Raw genomic sequence first — 17,048 nt, 5'->3', positions numbered from 1 at the left:
AAACACATCTTTAAAAATGAAGGTGGTCTTAAAGTTAAGCAGTGCAAGACACCCTGGTTACTTCCTTTCCTTAACTGCAATTAACCATTAAAGAAATGCTTGCTGTTTATTTACCATCTTTTTAATGTTAGTGCTGAGTCGAGTAAACAGAAGCTCTGTGCTGCTATTCTCCAAGGGGCCACATGTAAAGGTCTGGAGGGCTGCAAGCACCCCCTGGGCTGTGCTTTGTGTAGCAGTGTAGTAGAACATCAATGCAATCAAACCAGAGAGGCTTGAATGGCCATGCAAGGATTGAAATCCAGCCCAATGAGTATTTAGTGTTATGGTGTTCCTTAAAGGAGCATCCTTAATCTTAATAAAGTAATGAAAGTAGCAAGGGAAAATTCTATGGGCAAGGTTGTCCGCATTAGATGAACTCAGCTTGAGGTTCAAGAGGAAAGTAAAGGTGCTCAAGCATGAAGCTCAACAATTTGGGAAGAGGAAATCAGCAGAGACGAGGAGTAGAAATTTTTTCTATCGTAGCTGAGCTCTCCTTACCTGACCGGGTCACCCCCTAGCCCCTACCTTCACAAGCCCTGTGCAATTCTCTCAACTCTTTTTTTTCTGACAAAATTTCCGCAATCAAAAACAATATTCCCTCCACTACTCTGTCTCACGATTCTGTCCTCCCTATCTCGAATCCCCATTCTTTCTCTAAATTTCCCCCTATTTCCCTGGATATCTTTCTTTCACTACTTCAGACGGTGAGCTCCGGCTCGCCCAATGATTGCTGTCCCACGTCCATTCTAAGAGCTGCCTTCGTGGCCTGCCCCGGCCCCCCTCTTGATCTTTTAAACCAATCTCTTCTGTCAGGCTTTGTCCCTAATGCTTTTAAAAGCGCTGTGGTGGTCCCCATTTTAAAAAAGCCGGGTCTTGACCCTACTGCGCTGGCTAACTATCGCCCCATCTCCCTCCTCCCTTATTTGGGAAAGGTCTTAGAGACTTATGTCACCCGCTGCCTCAGTGCCTTCATCGAGGAAACTCATTTCCTCGACGATCGACAGGCTGGGTTCAGACCTGCTCATTCCACTGAGGCAGTTGTGGTGGCAGTTATGGACACGCTGAAACAGGGAGCTGACAGGAATCTGGCCCAGGCCCTTGTACTGTTAGACCCTTCAGCCGCTTTCGACACGGTCGACCATGGTATTTTGGTCGACCGTGTCAGAAATGCTGGCATTTCGGGCTTGGCCCTGTCATGGGTGGTATCTTTTCTCCATTCCCGCTCTCAATCCGTCCGTCTTTCCTCTTTTTCTGCCCCTCTATCCTCTCTTTCTTGTGGTGTTCCCCAGGGTTCTGCTTTGTCCCCGCTTTTGTTTAATCTTTATATGCAGCCCCTTCTTGTCTCTCTTCGGCAGTTTTCACTTACTGCTTTCAACTACGCAGATGATCTGCAGCTTATTTTTCCTCTCAATTCTTCTCCCTCCTCCTGTTCTAATTTTCAAAATGCCATGCTCTTTATCTATGAGTGGATGAACCTTAGCCAACTCAAGCTCAATCCAAGCAAAACGGAGCTGGTGGTGACCGGTGGCTCTCTTACTCCCTGGTCTCCCAACTTTTGGCCTACAGCTTTGGGTTCCCCTCCTTGTCCAGAAATACTGTGAAGAGCTTGGGGGTCACCATTTCTAGTGACCTCTCAATGCGGCCACACATTAACACCGTCACTTCGGCTTGTTTCTTTCATCTTCGCCGAATTGGGAAGATTCGCAGGTTTTTATCCCAAGAGGCCCTTATTCTTGTTATCCTTGCCCTCATCACCTCACGTCTAGATTATGCCAACTGTCTATACGTGGGGGTCCCTGCCTGCCATCTTTCCCGACTCCAACTGGTCCAGAACCAGGCAGCCAGACTAATTTTTCAGCAACCTAAACATCAGCATGTCACCTCTTTGCTGAAAACTTTACACTGGCTCCCAGTTGCACAGCGGTGTGTTTTTAAAATGGCCTGCACCATTTTTAAATCCTTGTTTACCTGTGCCCCTGCCTTCATCTCTTCCTGTTTGCACGCCTTTGTCCCTTCCCGTCACCTCAGATCTTCGGCTCATAATCTTCTGATCACCCCCAGGTTCAATCGCAAGAAACATGGGGGAGCCTGTTTCTCTTTTCTTGCTCCTGTTACTTGGAACTCCCTTCCTCTTGCCATCCGTCTGTCCACTGACTATTGTTGCTTTCGCAATTCCTTGAAAACCTACCTGTTCCGTCTGGCGCACGGCTAGCGGCCTTGTTCCTGAATGTTCTTCTCCCACCTGGTCTAGAGCGCCAAGAAACCAATTGGTGTACGTGCGCGGTACCAAATCTTTTTTAATAATAATAATAATAATAGACTTCAGCTAACTAAGTCAGGACTGGTTCTGCTCTACTTTTTCTAAAGATTACACAATTAAAGAATGAAAGAAGATTGTAGAAGGTTCCTTCCTATCCATTTCCACCAAACGTACTAATCCAAAGATATTGGTCCCTGGGAGAAGGCAGACTCTTGTTTTCCAGCTCTAAATCAAAGGAATAACCATCCGGAGACCTTGGATGTAACATCAATCCAGTCTGTCGAATTCAAGAGGGTCTCTCCCACCATCTCAGTCTTTATGTCCAAGGCCAAATTCTAATTAAACGTTCAGTGGTCTACTACTCAAATACAATGCAAAAGAAGCCTATTCTAACTTAACAAGGCACATAATTAGACCCCTTCAAAGAAGAGAAAAAATCAATTTGCTTGCAAGACATTTCATGGAAATGCAACATGTTTAACTTGGACCTGTTTACAAGTTAGGCCAACATGAGATTCAAAATAAATTCTTAATGAGTTAACTGGCTTCTTCCCTCCTTATGACAAATATATGTGTTATAATTCCACTAAATCTACATGTGGCTCTCATCTACTTGGATAAATAGACACTCACTGCAATTGATTAATAAAATGCACATAGATTAATACGGATAAACAGATGTTCAGTACATAGATTATATATTAAAGTGCAGGGGCACTACATTACGCTTCTCCAGGTACACGGCTGTGTGCCCTGGCTCAAATCCCCAATGCATAGAGTGGAAATTACTATCTCCAGTGCTTATGATCACTTTGGAAATGGATTACACAAACCAGACAACCGAGTTTCAGGAGTATCGAGTGTCTTGGAGAAGTATGTATCTGTTATCTCTGCTCACTGAAAGGGGAACTTTACATTGTGTTGGGCAAAACGAGAATGAGATGGTTACATGTTACGAGAACAGGGTAGATTTAAACTCGCGCATTTATAGCCATCTGCTTAACCCATACATTTAGCCATTAACTTATGCACCACAAACGTGCATTCATTCTTCAACCTACTGACACCTCTTCATTTGTCATATATTCCTCCTCACCCTTATATCTGTTTGTCCACAGCACATCTGTCAATCCATTCAAGCATTCATTCATCTATCGATCTCCACATCCACACATTCATCTGCGCAGCCAGCCATCCATACATCTATACATCTGTCTATGCAACAGAAAGTCACTTGCATCGATCGAGATCGATTTGTGTATCCTCCCACCCACCTGCATATGCATTTTATTCATGCATCCGTCAACGTATCTAACATTGCCACTAGTGCACTATTTATCCATCGATGCATTTGAGCCTATGTCTATGTTTCGATGCACCTTTGTTTGGCAGTTTCTCTTCTAATGTGGTCATCCCCCTGGCAACTATAGATATAGGGGAACAGAACTGGGTTACCAAAACTACAACAATCTATGCCGACTGTTGTCATATGGCCCCTATGTGGTGTCAAGACACTGCAAGAAATCCTGGACTAACCACTGATGGGAGGGATGAAAAGGGCGAGGGATTTTGAAGTTGCACATATGCAGAAGAACCCTCAAACCTTAAAAGTAATACAAGGGTCCTATCTGAAGCACTGCACAGTGTACTTGTTTCTTGTACAGCGTAGAGCTGATCTGAAGAAGTGGACTGTCCCCCAGATATGATATAGCTTGGATCCCTGCTGCAATTTGCTGGATTGTCTCTGTTTCTGATGTTTGTTTGAGCCAGCAAGGTCATAGTTCTAGCTCACGACTGTAGAAATAGCTTTAAAGCATGTAGTCATATACTGCTGTAGTAAAATGACATTTGTTGTGATGCTCAAATGACAATGTTAATCCCAAGATGTATACTGCAAAATACAGAAAGTTGCTGAAAGTACTTGCTATTTTAGTTATCAATACTGTGCTTCACCTTTTCATTGTTGTGCGTGAATCGCTCTAAGGAGGATTGGGCATCCATCTCCAAAATGCATGCAACAAGCAAACCAATATAGTAAAGGAAGATAATGACTCAAGGGGGTGCAATAAAGCATGAGGAGCAGGCTTTGGTAACCTGAGAGCTCATGAATCCTGGTAAAAATGGAGAGGAAGTTGGACACTAATGGGCCTTAGAAGGAAGTTTCGAATGCTAGAATCTGCCCTGAACAAGATGGTACCCACCTCTAGATGTGCATGTGTTGCACATGGTCGTGGTGAGTTTACATATTTCTCCCTAAAAAGGGTCCCACGCTATTTGTAACACATTAAGTATGTCAGTAGTTTAGAAGACATCCCATTGGTGGGTGGCATCAAGGGCAACCAAAGTTGTTTATCGACTCACTACTGGATTGTCATTCTCCTATATCCATCATGATATATAGAGCACAGCTTCTCTCCCTTGAGGGTATTCGAGGCGCTGGGAACCTTGCTGCAAGGCAGGGATCAGTTAAACAGCCACATCTTGAGTCCAGAGTTTGCCACATTGCTCTTAGTGGAAAGGGTGAAAAAGCGTGAAAATAAAATATTGATAATAAGGTTATTATCATTTTATTTTTTGTTGCTGCGGGGCTGGGTTAGGACGTGCGCGACTGGTGGCTCGGGGAGGAGGAGTGGACTGTGCACACTAAGTCCGCATGACTGCTTGGCCGGCCGTCTCGGTCTGGCCAGTCATGCCCGCTTTGAATGTTCCCCACCCAAGCTTCATTACAGCCTCGGTGGGGAACATGCACAGGCTTCCTGTCCCCATCTGGGGGCCGAACCACGGTGCTCAGGCCAATCAATGCTGCAATGCAACATTGTGTTTGGCTCTGGGGACCCTGTGTGCTTCTGGACTCTTCAGCAATGACGGAGGAGAGAAAGAGACGTACGCGGTGCAAGGAGTAGGTATTTTTCTTTTTAAACTGATGCAGAGGACCTAACAACAGTACTCTACAGTTGATGCTTACAAACTGAGAATAACCAAATACTGTTGACATGTGACTTTTATCATTTCAGGAAAAGATTGCCAAGCCTCGATCAGTTATCTGGAGACCTCAGTCTTTCTCCAGCTTCGCTTGGCCCCAGCCATTCCCAGGACAGTGAAGCTAAGAATGATGGGCCCAACCTGCTGTGTGATGGTAATTAAGCTTTTCAATTACCAAACTATATTATTTTTATTATGTGAGGTACTATAAAAATATTATAATTGTCTATTAAAATTGTGTTTAAATATATATGTAAAATGACTGAAATACTGAGTTATCGTTTTTTAGGGTCGAACCTGTGAGAGCATGTGTTAGCGAAACACTATTGTCTACAAAAAGGACTTGGAGTCCGCCCATTGCTCACCCTTTGTTGGCTGCAGTTTCCCTCTTCTTTGAAGCCTCCTTTATTGGCCAGTGCGGCCAAGCATCACTTTCGATCCATTCTCTGGATCAGGCACCAAGCACAGATTGATTAAAGTTAATCCCTGCCCACCCGACGTGATTGAGTTACTATTCATTTCCCCTCACCTGCTGCTCCCTCCATAGCGCTTTTTAGGTCTCGCCTGCCGATGCGCTTGCGCATTTGAGCTGGCGCGAGATATAGGGGCTTATCCAAAGTTTAACCAAACTGGCGATTTGATGCTGTGCCAGTGTGCTTTTAGGTCAATGCGCAAGCGCATTGACCTAAAAAGCAGGTGCACATCAAAGCTAGCCATCTGTTCCCCAGCTTGATGCCGCCAGCAGCTTTTCCTCCCCTAATTATTCACGGCCGGCCGGCCGTGTCTCCTTTCATTTTATCTCTTCTTTATTTAAACAGTCAGTGTTCATGTCTGAAACTGTTATCCTTATGCACAGGAAAAGAAAATTTAGCAGAGTAATGTGCACGCTTTTGAATAAACCCCATGAAACAAAAACTGACACTGTTAAGCAATTTATTATTTTTCGTGATTGCTAATACATGAAAAATTACTTGAACAAAACATCCCCCTTTGAAGTTGGGAAGAGTGACAGGGCCTTTTCCTGCCCCTTTCGAAACCCCTGTCCTTTTGTTGACTCGACGTCCGTGACACGCGCCTTGAAAGGAACCCTTTCCCCGTGGCGCTTTGAAACCTCTCTTTCTCCCCCCACCCTCCTGCAGCCCATCTCTGGCTGACAGTTTAAATGCCAATGCTTTCTCGCTGTCTCTGCCTCTCACTCCCTCCCACCCACATCCATCCCTGTTTACAGTATTAACTCCATGTACTCTTTACTCTCGCTACGGCTCTCTGTCTCTGCTTCTCATCATGTCTCCTTCCCTCCCCCCTTAATCTCTGGCTGACAGTAAACTCCATCACATGGCTCTCTCGCTCACTCTCTCTATACCTCTCCCTCACACCCTCCTCCTCCACACGTCTCTCCCCCCTCCCCCAATCCATCTCCGGCTCACAGTTTAAGTGCACATTTACTCACACAAACGATACCCAAAGTGCTGGTGCCTTCCCCGTGCATACCAAGCGGCCATAATTATCTGCGTTATTACAACGAACACTGAAGGAATTCATAATGGAGGGGGGATGGTGGGGATCATGGGCCAACTTTGATTAAACTGCTCCAGGTGCGGTATTATCAACTAGTCTTAGTCCATTTTATGTCACTTTTCATCTGCAATTTTTGTATCTTTTTGGGTTTAACATCTCTTTTCAGCCTACAGATTGAGGGGTAGCTAATCCAGTGAGCGTTGCTCTGATATTATTTCCCACGGAATCGCGGTGTTCGTCAAGTCCACTTTAAAAATGCTGCCTGACCCCAGTTTCCTCCTTCTATCTCAGTGTCAGTGTTGCTGCTGCTTCTTTCTTTTTTCCAGCCTGTGCTGCTTCTTTCGTTTTCCTTCTTTCTGCTCACCTTCCCATTGTCTGTTAATTCTTCACCCCACCACTCACTCTGCCATTATATGTGCTGCCCCCACCCAAATTAAACAACCACTTGTTTTTTTTATACTAGCTGGCGCGCCTTATGTTTTACTGCTTCCAACATGCAAAAGAAGTGGCATGATGCAGAGCCCATTGTGTAGCTAAAACTTTTTGTTTTTGCAAAACGCATACCATGCTTTATCTTTAATACAGCGCCTGATTAAAAAAAATATATATATATTTTACCCAGAACGCATACCGCGCTTTTTCTAGAACACAGGCTAACACTTTCAACGGAAGCATGGATAAACATACTTTTTGAAGCTGTGCCGCCTTTCTTTTGTTTTGCACGGCAGTGTGTTCCTTGAAGCTGTTTTTGCTTCCCCCCATCTTCTCCGCATTATGAGCCCTTCCCCACCCTCTGAGCACAAATTGAGCCTTTCTCAATTAAGCGGCAACGCTCCCTCATTCCTCCTCCTGTAGCCATTCCATGCTCTGCCCAACCACCTCTCTCACTCTCAACACCCCCATGTACAGGTCTCATGGGCGCCTACAAGGTATTGTACATTAGCATGTGTACTGCCAGAGCTGCGAAGAACTGCTTCCACATTGTTCCTGAATCAACATTTCCATGTCACCAGAATTGGCACTGAGTGTTGGACTCGTGGCATGGTAAAAAGTCAACGACAGACTTGAAGAAAGCTTTTGTTTCTGACAAGTGCTATTTAACTTGTGGGACTGAGTGCTCAATGCAGACAGCATGCAATCAAAGGGCGAGCAAACAAATTGCCTTGCCTTCCCTGTCTGCAGAGAGTACTGCCACTTCAGGGCTAGTCTGCTTAAGGACGCTATGTTAACCAAGAGGACTGGAGCGCGACATGAGGTAAATACAACACTGGAATTAAGGAGTAAACTAATCGCCTACCACAGAATTAGACTTCCACTCCTGCACTCTTGTATCTTCTTTTCACTGGCTCTTGCTAGTCTTTTTTAGCCTTTCAGAATGACTGAACCGTTTGGAAAAAAATGTATTTCCCTTAAATCTACTTCAGTCCTGCAACCAGCATGTCAGCCTGAACACAAGGTGGCCTGATCGCTTTACTCGTGATTTTTTTAATACTCTGAAACTATCTATGGAGGTAAAGTGGTTCCTTGTAAAGAGCTTCTTGTTGTGCCCTTCTGCCCTCTGTTAGAATCGTTTTCTGTGCCTTTCTGCCCTCTGCATCACCACATCATCACTCAGCGCCACCCCAGCATCACTCCGCACCACCACATTATCACTCCGCACCACCACATTATCACTCCGCACCACCACATTATCACTCCGCACCACCACATTATCACTCCGCACCACCACATTATCACTCCGCACCACCACATTATCACTCCGCACCACCACATTATCACTCCGCACCACCACATTATCACTCCGCACCACCACATTATCACTCTGCACCACCACAGCACCACTCTGCACCACCACAGCACCACTCTGCACCACTCAGCACCACCACATTATCACTCAGCACCACCACATTATCACTCAGCACCACCACATTATCACTCAGCACCACCATAGCACCACTCAGCACCACCACAGCACCACCACAGCACCACTCAGCGCAACCACAGCACCACTCAGCGCAACCACAGCACCACTCAGCGCAACCACAGCACCACTCAGCGCAACCACAGCACCACTCAGCGCAACCACAGCACCACTCAGCGCAACCACAGCACCACTCAGCGCAACCACAGCACCACTCAGCGCAACCACAGCACCACTCAGCGCAAACCACAGCATCACTCAGCGCAAACCACAGCATCACTCAGCGCAAAGCACAGCATCACTCAGCGCAAAGCACAGCATCACTCAGCGCAAAGCACAGCATCACTCAGCGCAAAGCACAGCATCACTCAGCGCAAAGCACAGCATCACTCAGCGCATTCATTTCACAGAAGTAGCAGGTCAAGTTCTTTACGTATGTTATCCTTCTTGTCATTTTTATAATTCCAGCATTGTAAAGAAACCATACGGAACCCATTTCATAACCTTTAAAAGCAGTATAAATAATGTCACCATTCTCGTGCAGCCACATGGAAAAGAGTACACATTTAAGTGAACGTAAAAAAAGTAAGAAAAGCTACAAATATATTGTATTTTAAATAACATCACTAAGTTTGCCAGGAACACATTGCAGTGCTCCAAGTGACAAATGGGAAAGGAAAAAAGGAAGAAAAATGTGGAGAAGTGGAGATAAAGGGGGTCATCAGAGATAACAAAGCGGAAAAGAGCACAACACACAGCACAATAAGCTCTTTCTTAAAGTGTCAAACTGAATTTCTTCCCAGAATCCATGTCGTTGATCACTGCAACTTATTGGGAGACTCAATGTGTATGAGCAATAAGGAATCCGGGCCTAGATTCACAAAAAGTCATTCAGAGATGGGCTACATCATAAAAAGTTATACTGCACTATGCAACTTTTTTGCCTCATGGTCAGGGAGCAGCACCTGTATGGGAGTGCAAGCGCACCTGCTTGTACATGCTGCGCAGCATAGTGGTGTGTGGAGCGGGCCGGCGGTACCAGTGTGTGGGTCACCAGGGGCGTCAATCTTGTAGCGTGGGAAATCGCTATCAATGACCGCCCTGGGCATAATTTTTAGCCAGTCCCCAAGCGGTGCTTTATGCAGCAGCTAGTAATGGTGACTATGTCTTGCATGTCGCACCACCCTCTCTCTCGGCGAGCGGTGGACAGACTGTTTGTGTCGGCTGTTCTAGTGCCAAGGAAAAAAAATAACCGTGACAGGTAATTGTTTTATAATTCACGAATTTCATTTGTTTTTAAGCAGGGAAACAGGTGGCTAATAGCACGCCACACATAAAAAATATATGGTGCCAAGAGGCTTATTTTTTCCATCACGCCAATCTGAAATTCGTTTTTTGTTTTTTCATCCCAAAATACAGGTTCAGGACTTATTATGGTCTGCAAATAGTGAAAAAATACTTATAGCCATCATTTATTCTCTAAACTGCAATAAGAACAAGTTCACATTGTGCTCTTCCTCTTGCGCTTTAGCTTTTGGGGTTGTTTGTCACGAATTTTGATGCAAAACATATTAGCGGCGGCTAGATATGAAGCGTTTGCTTGACTTGCGTGAATAAAATCATATAGGGAGACTCTCCAATCCACCTGGTTCTCGAGTCAGTTTGGCAGCTCTATATGATTTACTACTCAAATGTACCCGGGCAACTATTGTACCGCGCTGTGATGTTCTACGGCTACGTTTGCGCTCTATACGCCCACTTATAAAACATACATCGCTAATTAAATTGTGCCTCGGGGCTTAGATAATAGGTCAATATTACGCAACACAGAGGCACTCCTTTTTAACTTGGAGAGATAAAAGGCTGAGTAGACTGTGCAAATATTTCAATTTGTGACCAGCTAACACGGCAGATCTCTGCAACAAGCGGTTAACCTACTCAGCCGTTTTGCCATGTGCTCTTTGATTGTTGGTGTTATTTATACTCAGGGCCACTTGAAATTAAGCCACAGAGGGAACCAAATTATGCAGAGAGTTGGCTAAATTATGCGTAAAAAAGGGCAAATTATGCAACATAACGCAGCACATTTTGTGATCTAATGCATTAGTTGTTCTAGCCTGAATGACAGGGGGAGAGAGAGATGGTAGTAAAAGGGAGGGGGTGGCACTTTTCAATTCTCGCCTAGGGCAGCAAAACACCTAGAAACGGCCCTGGTCACAATAAAGTACACTAAACATAATCTGCACTAAAGTTATTTACAAAAGTTTAAGCTATTGCCATTATAAATTACAATCACTTTTATTTAAGTACTAATTATTTAAAAAAGTTAAAAGCCATTGTTATTTGTAATATCAATACATCTAAGTCACGTAAATACAAAACATGTATTACAAATGCTATAGGTGTCACATTTACGAAAGTTATAACTATTGGCATTGTAAATGACAAAGCTATTTAGCTATTTTAAAAAACAACACATCAATAAAAAAAAATCATTTATAAGACCAATAGCTCAAACGTTCCTAATGCGAGACCTATTGCATTTCCAATGCTTGTTTATTCTTGTGTTTGTAAACACCTTTTGTCCGTGACTACTAGGCAGTGAACCAATCTTGCTGCCTTGCTCCGAATTTCTGAGTTGGTCACCCCTTCTCACAGTACTGTTAGTTTTGGTAGTAGCATGAAATCAAGGGATAAACCCGCACTCTGAGCCTCCCTCCATTTGACGTGTTCGTGCAGTGCTTGTGCCCGGGCTCGCTGTATAGACTCCATCTCGTGTGGCCCTTCATGGATGGGTGACTTCCTGCTGCCTTTTCCCAGAGTTTCTCGGTTCAGAGGGCAAACAAGAAGCTTCTCTGATTCGGTTTCTGTTGTATTTTGCTATTCATTATGCAGAACTAGACCCATACTCCCACTTCCCCGTGGAGGTACAAATGGCGCACATTGGTCAGACTCCATTCCTGCAGACTTAACACTTATGATAAGTAAACATCCTGGCCCTCTGCTTAAATCATTGCAGGCATCTCCAGATGTCAAGTGAAGGCGTGGTTGTGTGGAGTGGTTTACTATCAGAACATACAAAACTTAAAAGGACATGTCCAACCGTTTAATTATACAGCACCCTGCCCTATGGGCTGCCAAGTGCCTATCTTAGGGGCGAATTAAATGTAACAAAAAGGGAATTTAAGGCTTCACAAAATTATTTGAATACCATGTTGACATGGCAGTGTGACACTGCATTCAGGCTGCAATGGCTGGCCTGGGACTTGTTTTAAGGTGCTTTATAAGGAGGTGGCACAATACGTGATGCAGGCCCACTGGTAGCATTTAACCAGCAAAACCAGCCCTGGCAAAGTGCTCAGCCGCCAAGCTCTTTGTCAGGGTCGTTTTTCGGCCGATTTTGTTACAGGGACGATTTTGTAGCTATGCAGACAAATCGGCCCTGTAACAAAAACGACCCCCAGGGGCCCAAAACCAGCCCCCCACCAGTGCAGCACACTAGGGGATTGCCCAGTGCCAGCCATGGCCAGTCCGGCCATGCGCACAGGCCCCTGGGTATTTGGTATTCCACTCTACAAGCGACTTGTAAGTAAGTTAAATATACCAATCAGGTATATGTCAACCAAATCATGTTTAGCGGAGTAAGCACATACACTTTAGCACTGGTTAGCAGTGGAAAGTCCTCAGGCCAACAGAAGCAAAATTCCAGCAAAAATTGGAGGTAAGTAGGCTAAATATTTGGGGTAAGACCGCCCTAAGGCTCACTGGTCTAACAATATCCACAAGAGCTAGGCTGCACAGAAGCAGTATCCATCCACTTGCACTCTCAAGCCAAGCCTTTCGCAGTGCCAACTTCTGCCCTTCAGTTTCAGTGCTTCAGTCTTGACTGCTGGAGTGAGGCATACCCTTCCTTTAGTGTACACATGTTGCTCCTCCCCCCCTCCCAATGCCTGCGCACTATTGTCCTTGTAAAGTGTCCTTGCCCAGGTTTACCAATCCGGTTTCATCATGGTCGAGACCAGGCAGACACCAGGCGCAGTGCACCTATTTCAATCTTTTTCTGTCTGGATCCTAGTCCTGTGTGTGCTGCAATGCACTACTGGCTATGGCTCGTGGGTGCTTTCTACCTCTCACAGTAGCTTACAAGTTATTTACAGAATAAGATGGATCATGGATTCAGGCTACAGCAGCATCAAATGAGTACATGGGTGAAGCTGGTAGCATGTCCCTTCCCCGTTATGGTTTACCATTAATCCTAACCTGGTGGTTTTACATATCCTCCAACACGCAAAGGTCCTCTTCTTGGTCATCTGCTGGTCTCACCAAATCTCCACTCCTTGGTTCAAATGTCCCAGACATCCAGGCTGCAGACCACATCACAGACAGGCATCTGCTGCACTCTGGACCTCTTCTATCAGGACCACTCAATTGCTTCTGCTGGGTTTGGGTACAACCCTTTTTTCAATCGATATATTTCAAATTCACGTGGAGGTATTTAGGGTACTTGTAGAACTTAGTCAGCCAATTATAGGAGTCCCTGAAGAGGCCATCCAACTGAGTGCCTCTCTAGACTATGCCTTTCTATGCCGGACAACATTGATAACATTTAAATAATGAGCATCTCTCTGTAACACATTTAAGTGTTCCCTGTAGGATTCACAAGATGCCAGTTTCCTGATCTTTTTATCTTCAAGTAATAAAACTGCCTACAGGGCCATTGAAAATGGAAGGGTAAGCTAAATCATCCGCTGGATAATGACAATATAATGTTGATGTCCTCTAACCTCACTTCTAGACAGTCTCCCGTAGACATTGATGGTTTTGTAATACTAATAGATTGACTTTGATGACTAAGGGCAGCTTTCATCCATATGAAAGCACAATGCCTACTTGACAAAAGGAGAGAATGATCTATTTCTCAATGTACTACACAATGAGAGCATGAAAATCGAGGTACAGGAACGATTGAAGTGAATCAGCATGGACATGAGATTGAGCTCCGAAAGATATCTGTACTGGAGTCAAAGGACAGGCACAAGTTTTTTTTAATGTTACTGATAATTGTATGGTGTGCACTGTGAGCCAGTTAATTGGCCTTGTGGTCCTTGTTGCAGACATCTGTTTTCAGCTGTGATACATCGACCAAAGAATCTCCACTGGGGCTTTTTAGTCCCGAATGGTTATCCTTACATACTATTTAATTAACGAGAGAGGTGTTTTTGCGACTCTGTGATCTTACCCATGTGAATGTCTAGTCTATAGTGGGTTGACTCTACGTGGTGATTTGCAATGAAATCTGATGTCTTGAGGTCGTCCACCTAAGATGTCAGCTATGACAATCTTTCACATGGGGCAGTGGGCCTTGTTGCATTTCAAATAACCTATCTGCTTAGTGTCAGTCTTTTTAGTGAGATGTTTGTCTTTATCCAGCTGCTGATGGCAACATGTAATCTGGAAAGGAGGGAGGGATGGATTTTATTCGAGTAAGCTGTAGCAGGGCTTCCTCTATCTTGCTTAGCTGCTATTCTCGATACAGTCTTGTTGTATATTGTTTTCCAGCCCAAAGTCACTATGTTGGGAAAGTCCCTGTAACCCAGATTCCCTGTGCCCATGTCTGCCTGCATCCTTGTTTTCCATGACCTACCAGAGATAGATTTGAGTTTCTCTTTCTTCAGTGGGCTCAGCTCTGAGGTTCTCATTCTCCAAAGTCTCCTACTCCTTGGTTTTTTGTTCCCTGCTTTCCCCAGACAGACAGGTAGGCAGAGGATTGGTTAACCAGACAGATGTACACTTTTCCAGTGAGAACGCAGTGGAGCAAGCAAAGTTCTGTAATCGTTAACCAGTGCAGGATATCCGGCTGCCCGAGGCCACGGCAGGAGGCCACTCTAGAGGGCGGCCCTCTAGAGGCAACGGGCACCCCACACCATCCACCTCCTCCGTCTGAGGGGGCAGGGACTCTGGGAGTCCCCTTCCAGGGCGCAGGCGGTGCTGTGTCATGTCCAGTTCGCGAGGTTGGGTGAGGGGTATATAGGTCCCCCTCACCACGCTGACTGCCTCTTTGACGTCACACCAGACACTCCACGGCCGCTGCCTCGCAGGTTACGCCGTCACGAAGGTTTTCGCTAGTCGCGGGGCTTGACTTAGCCACGTTGGGTTTCCTTGGTCCCCGTGGTCTGTGTTTACCAGCCTTTTGCGAAGGTTAGTGCGTGACATAGTGCGAGGTTCGGGCAGGGCAATCCTCCTGGTTGGGCAGCCAGTTCCTCAAGCCCATGTGAGAAGGCGTTTGAGATGCCTTGGGTGTGCAAGCGTATGCGGGGCAGTCGCAGTCACCTGGTCCCGTGTACCCGAAATTGATGGCCGCCTTCGTAGGCATTGTGGCTGTGTCCTTAGTTTCCGCGGGACACATTGTGCCTTTGGTAGTTATCATTTGCTGGGGCATGTGGCGGCAAGCAGATGTGCATCCGGTTTTGTAGGTAGGCACTGTGTTAGATTGGACAAGGGTGTGCTGGCGGTGGGGGGGGGGGGGGGGGGGGCGGTCAGTGCAGCTTGGAACGGGCGCTAGGGCACCTTGGAAGCAGCGAGGTGCTTACAGGCAGTCCGTTGTAGGAAGACAATTTGGGGGCCTGTTTACGTGCATGACCGTGGTGGAGGGGTGTGTCTCCTCCCCTCCCTCCCTCCCTCCCTCCCTCCTTCCCTCTTGTGTCTTTTGCCTTTCAGGATGTAATCTCCCTCATCATGTCGTTGGGCCTGGGAGCTTGTGGCGAGTCGTTGTGCCCCCCCTACCCAGTCACCAACCAGTCATTGCTTGGGGAGGCTGTTCCTTTTGTGTGGACTCCTTCCGCCCGGGGGGGGGGGGGGGGGCATGTGCTGTGGGGATGGGGGTGTGCAAATTGTCGGTGTCTGTGTGAGAGTCTGGCCCCCTTTTGGCAGTTTGTGTTCTCTCAGACACTCCCTTGAGGTGGGTGCCCCTGCCCATAGCCGTCTATATTGGAGCCCACTGTTGCCCTCCCGTCTATAGATTTGCAGTCTTCCCTGAGAGAGAGATCAGCCAACAGAACACATGAATAATCTGTCGAAGGAAAGGGGTAGTGCAGCTCTTTCGCCAGTGAGCAGAGCCGGACTAGGAACCCAAAGCAATCCTGGCCATTTTGTCAGGCCAGCCTGCTCGTGGGGTGGGGAGAGACAGGTGAGAGGTGGCTCTGATGCAAGAGTGAAGCACTACTGCTTTTGTTACTGAGGGCCGGTATTGCAGCACTGCAAAACCAGCCCCCACTGCTGCTAAACCGGCACCTACCCTTCCAGCCTCCCGGGGAAATGCCCGATGCCCACCACAGCCAATCCGGCCCTGCCAGTGAGGCATAGCTGTGCTGAAACTTTAGCAGGCGAGGAGTAGTTCTGCTATCTGTGACTTGTGAAGGATACTTGTACTAAGTGAAGAATGGGTCTCCTGAGCAAAGCGGTAGCTCTGGTGTTGTGGCAGGTGGACATGTGGGTTACTGCACCTGTCTCTGTACAGCCGACAGTCTATTCCCTGCCCTGATTATTGGGTTTTCTCAGAACTTGGTACAGGACACCTGAAGAGACTGACCAGCCGAACTGCTCCCTCTCACTAGTGTGTACATTTACATACACACGGTGCAAATTTCCTACTCTCTTACTAATCACCTAATGTATATATAGAGCCCAGAGTTGCAGAGAGTTGACAGATGTGTGAACTAGGTGGTTCGCCGAACGCTTATTTCCCTGAAGTATCTGAGCTCCTGGGATGACAGTGCCACTATGGTTCAACAGCAATAATAGCAATAAAGGTTACATTTTTGTAGGCTTAGAGGAGAGGAGGACCATGAGGGACCAGGGCAGTACATTTGGGAAGTGAAAAGAGAGCCATGTGCTCAATCAAGCTGAATGGGTTATAATAATCTTAATTTCATATTATGAATACATGAAAATGAGTGCATGCAGAGAAATTGTTTTCTTGGATGTACTGAGATGTGACCACCTCACTTCAAGTCATTACAGACACTGTGTCCCGTCATAAACCTTTAACCTACGAACCATTAATTGCAGGACTTTTGGTAAAAAAAAGTTTAAATGACGGAAATCAAGACTTGATCACCCATAATGTATTAGACAATTACACAAAAGTCCAAGACTAAACACAGTGTCTGTAATGACCCGTGGGCAGTGGGCACCCTATCTGTAAATCATAGAAACTGTAATGAAATGGAATGCAATCACTTAGTGATTCATTTAGATTAGCAATTGGTATCAATAGGGCTGTAAGTACAGTTGACCCTGCCGTAGTCTTTCATGACTTCTTTCTTGAGA

At 45.9% G+C, this 17,048-nt stretch overlaps 1 protein-coding gene across 1 annotated transcript in view; it reads left to right on the top strand.

The window, feature by feature from the left end:
- The window catches only part of RUNDC3B (RUN domain containing 3B), a 345,682-nt gene that overhangs the window by 216,068 nt on the left and 112,566 nt on the right, over positions 1–17,048 (top strand). The window contains exon 4 of the mRNA XM_086939839.1: positions 5,314–5,435. Coding sequence (XP_086795965.1) covers positions 5,314–5,435 — 122 coding nt within the window. The remainder of the gene's footprint in view (positions 1–5,313; positions 5,436–17,048) is intronic.

Source organism: Lissotriton vulgaris, chromosome 10 (genome assembly GCF_964263255.1).
Source record: "Lissotriton vulgaris chromosome 10, aLisVul1.2, whole genome shotgun sequence".
NCBI classification, from domain to species: Eukaryota; Metazoa; Chordata; class Amphibia; order Caudata; family Salamandridae; genus Lissotriton; species Lissotriton vulgaris.
The sequence above is the reverse complement of the archived record's forward strand: the minus strand, read 5'-3'. Positions and strand labels throughout refer to the sequence as shown.